Here is a 12,024-nt window from a genome sequence, read left to right as displayed (position 1 = left end):
GATTTTGAAATTTAGCGACACATAAGATTATGTAATATAATTTAAAATTTAATTATCAGTCTAGATTTAATAAAATCAATAATCCAGACCGCTTCGTTTAAGTGTAATTGAAATATTTTTGGCTTGTCTTCAATCCCTTTATCAAAATCATACCTTAGAAATACCAGCAACCCTCATGGAATGTTTCATTGTACCTCAAAGAACCCCATTTGTGAAACACTATAGAAACAATAGATTCATAATGACATCTACATTTAGTTCATAAATTTTTATGGAAGTATGAGTTATCAAATGGTTTAAATGAGACACAAATTAAATTCATCTAAGCCTAAATGACAATATTTTGATGTTTTTCAGGGAGGATACACCTTTTAATGAATGCTGGCAAAGGAGACCTGAAGTTAGTGTCAAACATGACCGCATTGAACGATGGTTTATTCCATTCATTGAGTATAGTCAAGAATGGCCGCAAAGTGGAACTGTTTGTGGATGATATTCCCCAGGCTATTGGCTCCCTGCCGCCTGGTTCAGTAGTGATCCATGCCAGACCACCGATAAACGGAGAAGGCGGAGGCTTGTTCTTGGGCGGAGTTCCCGAGCTGCTGAACGATACAGATGTTACTGATCAACATATTGCGTCAACTGTTTCACTGCGCGGAGCAATAAAAGATGTTGTATTTGACGGAACGTAAGTAATGGTTTATTACCAATCTTGGATTCTTTCATGGACTGACATAAGGTTCATACAGTAGGTACATTAACAATAGAATCGTAGGTACATTAACAAGAGAGCTTCAGTAAAAAAATCCTATGACAAACAATAATTATGTCATCACCCAAAATTTACAAATTTTACAGGAGATACAAAGTGTAATGTGTGATGAAGTTGTAAATTATTTCGGTTATGAATATATTTATTAATATTATATTTCAACATAAACTTTAAATATTGTCATTTAAATTATTGAATATGTGGATTAAATCAGGGCTTCAAACCGAAAACAGAAATCCAGAAAAACCATTATTTTTAACGAAAATTGGAACCGAACCGATGTAATTGTTTTTACTTGAACTGGAATGAAAAAAAAATAACAGTTCGAAGCCCTGGATTTGACAAAACTCTCAATTTACCGAAATTGAGATATTATTTCAGCTTTTATTTTTTTTATTCAATGATAATTTTTTTGACCATGCCCTATCCCAGTGGTCGGCAAACTCATTAGTCAAGAGAGCCAAATATCAACAGTACAACGATTGCGATTTCTTTGAAGAGCCAAATTTCTTAAACTTAAACTATAGATGCAGGTACACTAATTATTAACTTAACAAATTTTAATTAAAGTTTTAAGTCTTAATTAAACTATAGGTAGGTACACTAAAAAAATTGTTGTACTTAATAATGATATCATTTATTGATAAAAAATAAATTGTAAGTAAGGTGTCCATAAAATAAATCAATAAAGTCTATAGAGTTATAAATTACATCAATTCTCTTTAAATTAAAAATTGCCTTCCATCTCCTTGAAAAGTTTGGGTAAGTCAGGATTGTATATTGTTGTTTTTAATTTTAGGTACGATTCCAGGTTTTCATCAATAAGACGATTTCTCGATTTACTCTTGATAAGGTTCATGCTTGCAAAAGATTGTTCGCATGAATATGTAGAACCGGAAAGGGAAAGAACAGCAAACGCTAGTTTTTTCAATTGATCATATTATGAGCCAGGAATACTATTCCAGGTGTTAAAAATCATAATGACTTCCTTCTCCAGGTCTTTCACAGAAGACTACTTGTGCTATGAACCATATTCATATTTGTTTTTCTCCGTTGAGACGTTGGAATTTAGAGCTCCATAATTCTTCATTTTTAAATCCAGCAATTGCATTTCAAAATTTCAAAGTTGCCAATGTCAACATTAAGGGGAGCAAAAATAATTCTGTTACCATAGCATTAAGAGGTTTTTTTTAACAAAGACAAAGTTTTGAAATAGCAAATATCAATATCAGAATTATTTTCGTAGCGATGTTTTAGCAGGCTTTGAAAGTGAATCGAAGATTCTCTTTCGAAATTTTAAGCAAAAAGGGATAATTTGTTTTCGAATGAAATAACTTCTTCTAACATCGAATAAAATGTGTTTCCTTCCCCCTGCAGTTTACGATTAAGCTGATTTAGCTGAGACGTAACGTCTCCCATGAAATAAAATTTTTGGATCAACTGATTGACCGTTACCTCTTTCTGGATAGTGAACACCCTTCTCAAGGAGAAATGCTTTAATTTCTGTTAATAAGGAAGCGAAACATTTTAAAACGTTTACTCTTGATAACCGACGTACCCTGTTATGCAGCAGAAGATCTGCGTACTAAACTAATTAAAAAAAAATTGGCGATGATTAAGAGCTAACTTTGCAAATTTCTTTTGGAAATATCTGCGCACGAAGCGCTGAAGCGCTGTTTGACGAATGATGCAGTGTGCTTATTTTTTCTTTCAAAATAGTAACAAACCCTTTTCCTACACCGTCATACTGTTCGCCCTATCTGTTGAAATTGGCACAATTTTATCGAGCGGAATATGATGTTTTTCCATCCACTAAATTACAGCATTTGCAATATCCTCTCCACAGAGTGGCAATAATCCTAAAAGTTCTTCTTTATTACCTGTATATGAAATAAATCGTACGAATTTGTCCTGTATCATTTATGTCACAAAACTCTTCAACTACTATTTATAAATATGAAACCAATTTAAGATCTTCGACTTGCTGGTTGGTTATATTCGAAGACAGACTATTCTATCTTTCACTATTTTAGTCCGTACGTGGTCATTTGTGGTAGAGCCACACTCGAGGGGCCAAAGAGCCATGTGTGGCTCGCGAGCCGTGGTTTGCCGACCACTGCCCTATCCTAAGATCTGGGACTCACAACATTATAAGCCATCACGTTAGCCGCTCGGCCATCGCGGACATGTGAATGAATAATACACAAGATTTAAGAATGTTACATTGGAACAGCAGTAGTGAATTGCCTCAGAAACATACCTTAAGTTCGAGAAAAAAATACAATTCTGTACTCTACGGTTTGTTTAAAGAATCGAATGCATTTCAATCTATGACGATTGGCTGGACTCCACCGACTAAGTCATGTACGCCATAATTATACATGATAATAAACCAAAATATTGTCCAGTGATAGGATAGGATGCAGGAGAGAAGAGGCTGGTCAAAAATTTGCTGTCTAGACTGAAGCTAGCTAGCAATGACTGTCGTAAACTTGTGGTACCGATTTGGAAAATTACCTATTATGCCAGGAGAGAATTGTTGCAGGAAGCCAAAACACACCCTACTTCAGTTTCTAGGGTTATTTATTGAAGTATAATACGAAGATTTTTTTTTTGTATTTTCAGAATTATTTCTATGAATGATGTCATTTCGATGAATCATGCTCTGATTGGCCGACTTGGCCCTCCAATGGGGGAAGAATTTGAGATCGGAGCTAACCTGCTAAATACCGAACAATCAGAATCGGACTCCAACAAAACTTCTAAAGGATGTCACAAGGTAAACAATGTTCATCATAATTAATATTAAATACAACACAATTACGTGACTTTAAATTGGTGTATCAATTGATTAATAATTGTAATTTTACTTGAAAATACCATATTGTATCAAAAACAACTGTGAAATGTAGAAATGAATGAACTCATTGTAAATGCTGATTCGTCAATAACAACCGAAATAAACAAAGAAAACAAGGAAGCATTATCCTTGAAATTCACAATGTTTTTTTTTTCAATTAAACCTCTGACCTTCCTAGTATTTCCAATTGCAATAATAATTGTTTAAATTTGTGACAAATTAGCAAATAAGCAAACCGCTCTGCGCATCTATTCTACACACAAGACTGCTTTCGGCCTTTACGGCAGCTAACTAGGGTAGGAAAGTACAGAAATAATAACACTTGTAACAATTACAATAAGTTAGCCGTCTGAACTCTCAAAACTGTCTATCTCACTCTAAAATTTATCACAGCCAAGAGAGGTGCTGTTAAAACATAGCACTTACAATTAATTACAACTAACTTATTGTAATTGCTACAATAAGTGTTAATACTTGGATACTCTCCTACCCTAGAAAGCGGCCGAAAGCAGTCTTATGTATAGAATAGAAGCGCAGGAATGTATTGGCATCTCATACAAAAGGTGATTTTAAAAATGGATATCTTTGGTTATATTAATTTGTAATAAAAGATCCGATATTCTATGTAAAGCTCATGAGAAGACAATGTTTAGGTGAACATCTTGTTATAAGAAATATTGGGGGGAAAAAAATACATTGGATAACAACATCAAATAATATATGAGTTCTATCAATTTTTAGGTGAATAGTTACACTTTAGAACCAGGCGCTGTAAAATTTGGAGATGTATCTAACAGTTATGCCCAGGTCTACCTTACTGGAAGAAATATATGGCTGCGAGATTTCATAGTGGAATTTGATTTCAGGACATTTTATCCAAATGGCTTATTATTTATGACTCCTGTAAGTTACAAAAAACAAAGAATAATATTTAGTCATAATATATTATAGTACCTACCTGCCAAAATTATATAATATATCTGGGTTATATAATCAGAGATGCTGCCAGTTAAATAACATAACTAACATCAGACTAATTATTGGGAGAATTGAGAAACGCATATGGCATCTGTCACAATAGTCACTATATTATTGTACATAGAAAATATAGTACCTATTACGATGGTGTTGAAACAAAGTTATTTTTGTTAATTCTACTTTAATAAATTAATTAATAAATATAGTATTGAATTTTAATTAGTCGTATGCAAGATGAAATTCTCAATTCTTTCACTATTTACTGGTGTCGCTATGGTAACGGCCGATTTCAGCGGTCTAACGTTATGCGGTAGTTAAGTATGACAAAGTATCTGGCCTTTACTCACTATTTAACTAACTGAAGTACCCAGTTTCGCAGGAGATGGCTTCGTTGGTGGATATACATTTATCTTATGTAACAAAACAATAATATAAATAATCACATTGTCCAATATCAAAAAATAAATGTTTAATCTAGGCATGGATTTTTTTTATTTCATTAGTTTCTTTATTAAACACCACAACAGGCTGTGAAGCCCAATAATAGTAGTAAAACTTCCAGGCTTGAGGAATTTACATATCAGATTATGTAAATATATTTTGACCTCACTGGGAATCGAACCCAGAACTCCGTGATGGAAGGCCAGCGCCTTGCGCATTGCACCACGAGAGCCGATAATAAATAATCCTGACAGCAAAGTCAAACAAAAGAATATCAAATTAAAATAGAATCCAAAACAAGCAAACCTTGTCTAAAGCCTCAATCACATTGAGCTTCTTTACGAGCTGTTTATTGGCGAATTTAAAAGCGGGCGTTTCTCGGTAGTGTGTTTACAACCTGCTTATTAGCTTATTCGATGATTACACTGGGCGACTTTACAGGCAGATTGTAAATTCGCCAATAAACAGCTCGTAAAGAAGCTCAATGTAATTGAGGCTTTAATCTATGGTAAAACTTCAAATTTGGAAGGAACAAACAAATACAGTCCTACAAACTTACTAACGAACGGTCAAAAATTGAACTACGAACTACCATATGGATGCCATTTTGAAAACGTCTTTCGAATGTCAGATTCTGTCCAGTTGCGAGTTGATTTTGTAGTTGTCGACAGTGGCTCCCCCATCCATTCTTTAGATAAGTTTGTAGGTCTGTAAACATACTTTATATTTTTAGTACCTTTAAAGATTTATATAAAATTTAATAGCTCAAATTTTTACGTGGTAACACAGGAGATGTATGTGTTAAATAGAATTTATCTTTTCAGGGAACTAAAGAAAGACATCGGCATTTGATAGCTGTTTTCTTGAGAGACGGTAAAGTAACACTTTCATTGAAAGCCAAAAAGAAGAGAGAGTTGACAATACCATTAATAACAAATGACGGAGCTTGGCACCACGTAGTTATAAGGTCTGTCCAGAAGAAGCTTACAATGACAGTCGGGCAAAGAAGTACTCTCACTAGAATGCCAAGAAAACTGGCTTTGAGCAATATGCTCTACGTCGGAGGGCTTCCTGATAAATCAATAGCTATAATGATCCCAGAACAAGTAAGTTAAGGAAATAGATTATACCTACATATCGTCGGTCCCTATTAAAAAAGTCGGATCTGCAAAATGCTATTTTTCAGTACGAGCAATCAAAGATGTTTCATCAAATATCCTTTGTGACCTATTGCTTGCCATAATGAATAAAAATACGGGTTATAGAAACTTTTCTAAACGTTTATAAAAACATCCGTCTGTCCGGTGAACATAGCAGCAACTGTCAGATCCGACGCATCTTGCTCACCCACGCCCAGCCAACAATGTCGGTTGGTAAGAACCGACATTGTTATTCGGACACTCTCGGTAGATCCGTCATTTTTAACTTGAATATCTCGAAATTTTTCAAACAAAAAAAACTGTGATTGTGGTATAAATGTTTAAAGTGTTTAAATAACTTTTACGTAATAATCCGAAAATGACAAAATTTCAGATCCGACTTTTTTAATAGGAACTGACGATATTATAGTAATAATTTTGTACCTAGTATTGTTTTTGTCAATTTATTTTGATTATGGCTTTCACAACTTCTCCAGGTGCCATTTTGTGGACCCAGAAGCGGGTAATTTATCTTCAATATCAGCGCTTGTATAAAAAAATAAAGAAATTATGTTTGCTCAATAGTTAATGAAATAGGAAAAATACTTTATTTGTCAATGGGATATTATATTGTAAAGAAAACAGACGCAAATGCATGTTTTAAAATCTGTGTTATCCAATGTCGCTTGGTTAACTACCGGCATAGATGAATCATAATAATTTTAGTAAGTATTAATTGATAGCTATGTTTTACCATTGACTCCATGAGTGGGAATCATAAAATGTCAAGATACAGCCAGCACCACACCATTAGAAAAATGTTTTCTTTACTTTGGAAGCTGACAAACTCAAATTTGTCACAATTTCATAAATATTAATTTGCACCTGAAATTTTAACTAATATGGCAATTGATGAAAGGGTTACCCACCTCAGTTTTAAAGTCTAACAGTGTACATAACAAATTTACTCTCATTCTTTATTTTGGTATTTAATTGTACAATTTAATGCATTGTTAATTTTTATTTCAATTACCTTCATCAATGAGTTCACATTACATATTAATTTCTATATTTTCATTCAATATGTAGTTGAATGTCGATTTTATTTTAACAACAAAAAATACTATGCAATTTAGGGCCTCTTCTAACATATGCATTTTGATGTACCTACTAAATACATTTTATTAAATCAGATGGCAAAGATAGAGGGCTTCAAAGGATGCATAAGGAAACTGAACGTCAACGGAAAACCAGAAGATCTCGTGAAAGATGCAGCCCTTCATCAGAACGTGGGGCAGTGTTTCCCTACCATCGAACGAGGTTCATACTTTCCGGGCGATGCGTTTGCCATTTACATGAAGCAGTTCGTCATCGGATCCCACCTGGAGCTGCAGTTGGAATTCCGGACGGTGGAAATGAACGGAGTCCTTCTGAGCATTGCGCATTCCAATATCAATTCACCCGCACTGTCACTGGAGCTGTACAATGCTAAAGTGAGTAACTTATAGTATAAATCAAAATTATATTGTCCCCATCCGGACTTTTCCAAGTGCCATCTTTTATCAATAAATTGAATGCTCAAACATTTGAACGAAACCTTCTCTATAGCGATAATATTGTCTTTAACCATACTATTATATCATAGGTGCGTGATTATATTATTATACGTTAGCAGTCATCGATGGAACTACAAACTCTTCATTCTTTCACATACAAATCTATGAACAGTATTTTTAGAACATTATTTTAAGAAGTTTGGAATGATATCAGTCAGAGCCATGTGGTCATTGTACCAACATAGGTTTGGTGTGAATGATCAAATTGGGTAAATTGCTTGAGGAACAAAGTGATACACCCCTGTTACAGGCGGGCTTCTCCCGGTGTAAAATAATCATTTAGTAGTCATAAGTCGAAACGTAACCCTGACCTCTAGAAACGGCTTCATAAAAATCTGATTCCTTGCTTAACTACGTAATTTTTTTATTCATAAGTAAAAGCCTTCGTCCGGTGTGTGAAAATCATATAATTTGACGTTTTTAATTTGACTTAAAAAAGTATAAATGATGATGGATGAGAGAGATAATTTTAAGACTAAATATAAGTATTCATATATAATAAATTTCCACGCGCCTGCGCCGGGGTGGTCCTCGTGATTTGTCAAATCAAAAGCATCACGCGATAAAGTTTGGCCAATCACGAGAGTCCTTTTTGCTGGACGGCGTGAAATTTGAAAAAGAGAAAGAAAGTAGTGAGCTTCTGGTTTTCAAATCGTACGGACCTGACGACTACAACTGTAAAAATCCCAAATATAATTTGTAAAACTAAAAATTAAGAAAATATAAGAAGACCACGTTACGAGCACGAAAGGCCGTGTTTTATTTACACTCCAATCGTTTAACTCTTTTTTTTGTGAATCCGGGGTTCGATGGACACCTGAGCTAGCCGCTGGAACCCCGGGTATCTCAAAAGACTATAATTTTTCCCATAACCACTAACTTACTAAGCATATTTTCATGTCTAATTTAAGTTCTGGATTTGTTTCCCGAGTTAAAAATGACAACACAATTTTCTTTATTCACGTGATTCTACATTATTGTGGATAACTGTTTGAAAAAGTGCATAATATTCTGAGAGTAGAAATAAATGTATTATGTTGTCATTTACACAGTAAAGTTGAACAATAATGTGATAAAAATTCCAACATGCATCCTGTATGTCATATCCCGATAGCAAATTTAACTTTCCTACTATGTATCAGTTATGGAGTTTATCTTCAAGTGATGACGTACAAATAGCTGCCCTGAGAATTGATGTTTTTAGACTTAGGTACCTATCTTTTTTACATCCATAAATAAACATTTTAATAATATTTTTTGGAAAAATCACCCTTTTTACTGGATATTTAATTGTCCCATTTTCTTGTAATCATACAAAACTTATGATCAAAAAGAAAATCCAGATAACTAAATTTCTACTGTAATGATTTATAACTAGGTAATTCCTAAACCATATGGATTTTTAAAAACCTAATAACCAATAATTTAAAATGTTACAGATAAAATAATATGGTAATAGATCCAATTTGATTTTATTTATATTTCTTACAATTTTGGATTAACGTGAAAATCCAATATGACTAGGAAAAAAAAATCTTCAATGCTTTGATATAAACACAATTTGAAACAGGTGGTGATCTCAGTGCTCACCCTATCGGGCAGACGCTTCAGAGTGGAGACCAGTCTCCCGACGCAGTTTGGCCTGTGTGACAACACATGGCATAACATCTCGGCGTTATTTTCGGCCGACGAACTCACCGTGCGGGTGGATCAGCAGCCAGAAGAGACAGACGTGGGGACGGGTCCCGCCCACTCCCACTCCACTCCACCCAGCATCAATCAGCCCATCGTACAATCTCCACTTTATATTGGAGGCCTACCAGGTAACATTGTAATATTTTAATCAAAATAACAGATTATAATATTTGAAAATTTAGAGAAATTTTTTAGAGTCAAAGTATGCAAAAGTAACGTTCTGGTCTGACAGGCATATTATTAATTGTTCGGAGCCATTTAGAATTATTCAGTTTCCCATAGTAAGATGCACAAATTCTACTTTGATTTCTCATCCATTGCCAATCAACTTCGACTTATTATAATTTGATACAATTGACAGAAACAATAATTTATTTGGTTGGCAACAATGTTAACATTTTACTTACCGCTTCTGCAAATGCAGGGTCCTGTCACAGCCAAAAAGTTACAGGTTCGCCAACATGAGGTGTTTAAACATGTGTAACTTTGCCATAGAAAATAAATTCGATATTCGATTTTATGTCATTGAACATATTATACCCCCTCCCGCTCGGCTCTTCCTTGTTCACCACTCTAACTATCAAACCTTATTTTCAAGGTAGCATATTTGACCATTTTGAATTTTTCCAGATGGAGCACCCACTGGGACGCTGACAACCAAAGATAATTTTAAAGGTTGCATTCGAAATGTTTCCATAAGAGGATATCGTAAAGATTGGACAGACATGGACTACCTACACAATCTTCTGCTAAGTTCTTGTCCGGTTCAGTGAAATTTAAATTAATCGTATAATGGACTTATAAAATAATATTCACAATTTCCTAAATATTTGTGATAAATGTTTCTAGGATGTATGTACATAATATATCACAAATGAAATTGTTTCAGTATTAAAAATAACAAATATTTATTGTTCTCATGTATCATCATTTGGTAAGAAAGCATTTGAATGACTACATAATATGTACGTATTTTTAAATCACGTTAACTTTGTATGAAGAAATCCATTAAATAGAGCGTTATGCATTTGAAACAAGGAATAAAATGTCAAATGAGGTGTCTATTCCCAAAAAAATCAAAAACACCGTATTTCATTATTTGTGGTAAATGACATTTAGTGTTTTTCAAATTTTAATGATTGGTTTTAAATTAAAACAATATGCCCAATTTTATCACCTTATTAACACTTAATAGCAAAATAAAACAGGATATACCTGCATTATTTGTTCATATGTATATCTTTTTAATTTGTCATGTCATTAAGTTGTTGAAATTTTTTTTTGTATGGTTTTGATGGGATTTAGGAGTTATAAATCGTTACATTACATCATATGAAAATACATAAGTACTTATAGATTAAAATTATATGTGGACTAATCGGTTTTTGGAAACAAGACACCTCATATTGGCAATTGCTTGCATTAGAATTTCAGTCAACAGTGAAGTATATTCATTGTTTTGTTTATTTTTTTTTTCCTAAAATTTCACTTTGAAAGAGATGTTGTACTTAAATGTTGAATCGTTCAGTGTTTAAAAGACTATAAAATGGATACATATGAAATATGTAGTGATAGAAATGCAACGCTTCCACAAGTTTAGACATAGTTGTGTATATTTGAAAAAAGTAGCAACTAAAGAACAATTTTTAATTTATACAAGTGGTATTAAAATGATAGTGCCATAATGAATCAAACTTTTCTGTCCGCTATGAATGTGTCCAGGTGTGTATACATGAACGTGCCTTCCAATCAAACCTTCAATAGCATGACAAACTCTGTGACAGGTGAAAAAAAGTGAAAAGTTTATTTGTACAATATTTATACTGTGTATAATAACAATAGATAATTTATTTTTAAATGTGATTATTTTTTACATGACATGTGCCAAATCGATTATTACGTTTTATTTAAGTTATATATTTAATATTATTTATAATATAGAAGTCACAATTATTTTCATATTATTATTATGTATGTGAATTTGTGAACGGAACAATTTAATCAATCGGTTTCAAACTGTCACATCCAAAGAATTTGAACTATGCAGAAGGAATTTTATATACAATTTCTTAACTTAATCTAACAAATGACGCATGGTTAAGTTGGCGTTTCTGATTTACTAACTCGAGTAATGGCCGCCACCTTTTGATATTAATTCTATTTTTACTTACTTAAGTAACGATTTTACAGTATTTTTCAACTATGTAATAATTAGACGAAGTGTTCTATTATCGACAGCGGATGTGACGGATTGTCTTTTCGTATGCCATGCAAATTGGCAAGTAAATCTCATGTTGGAAATGTGAATTTCTCTTCGAATGAAACTACAATGCAGACACTTGTAGATAACATAATCAGTGAACCATGGGACCTTTTTTTACTTCACTTTCAAATTATGTTTACGCTCCATCTTTATATAGAGAAGAAGGTTCTCTTTCACGTCTTCGGTTACATCTCCATATGTATTTCATGCCACCTGTAATGACTGATGTTTCTTTACTTAATATTTTATTTCATATCCTA

At 33.3% G+C, this 12,024-nt stretch overlaps 1 protein-coding gene across 1 annotated transcript in view; it reads left to right on the top strand.

The window, feature by feature from the left end:
• Nucleotides 1-10,368, top strand: part of wb (wing blister) — a 129,541-nt gene extending 119,173 nt beyond the window's left edge. Inside the window, exons 24-30 of the mRNA XM_085955467.1 lie at nucleotides 358-688; nucleotides 3,398-3,551; nucleotides 4,374-4,535; nucleotides 5,876-6,157; nucleotides 7,384-7,683; nucleotides 9,377-9,629; nucleotides 10,132-10,368. Coding sequence (XP_085811593.1) covers nucleotides 358-688; nucleotides 3,398-3,551; nucleotides 4,374-4,535; nucleotides 5,876-6,157; nucleotides 7,384-7,683; nucleotides 9,377-9,629; nucleotides 10,132-10,274 — 1,625 coding nt within the window. The 3' untranslated portion in view covers nucleotides 10,275-10,368. The remainder of the gene's footprint in view (nucleotides 1-357; nucleotides 689-3,397; nucleotides 3,552-4,373; nucleotides 4,536-5,875; nucleotides 6,158-7,383; nucleotides 7,684-9,376; nucleotides 9,630-10,131) is intronic.
• Nucleotides 10,369-12,024: the final 1,656 nt, after the last annotated feature.

Source organism: Rhyacophila brunnea, unplaced genomic scaffold (assembly GCF_057557595.1).
Source record: "Rhyacophila brunnea isolate RB1 unplaced genomic scaffold, BYU_Rbru_1.0 scaffold_5, whole genome shotgun sequence".
NCBI lineage: Eukaryota > Metazoa > Arthropoda > Insecta > Trichoptera > Rhyacophilidae > Rhyacophila > Rhyacophila brunnea.
Note: the sequence above shows the minus strand (reverse complement) of the source record. Positions and strands in the feature narration are given on the sequence as shown.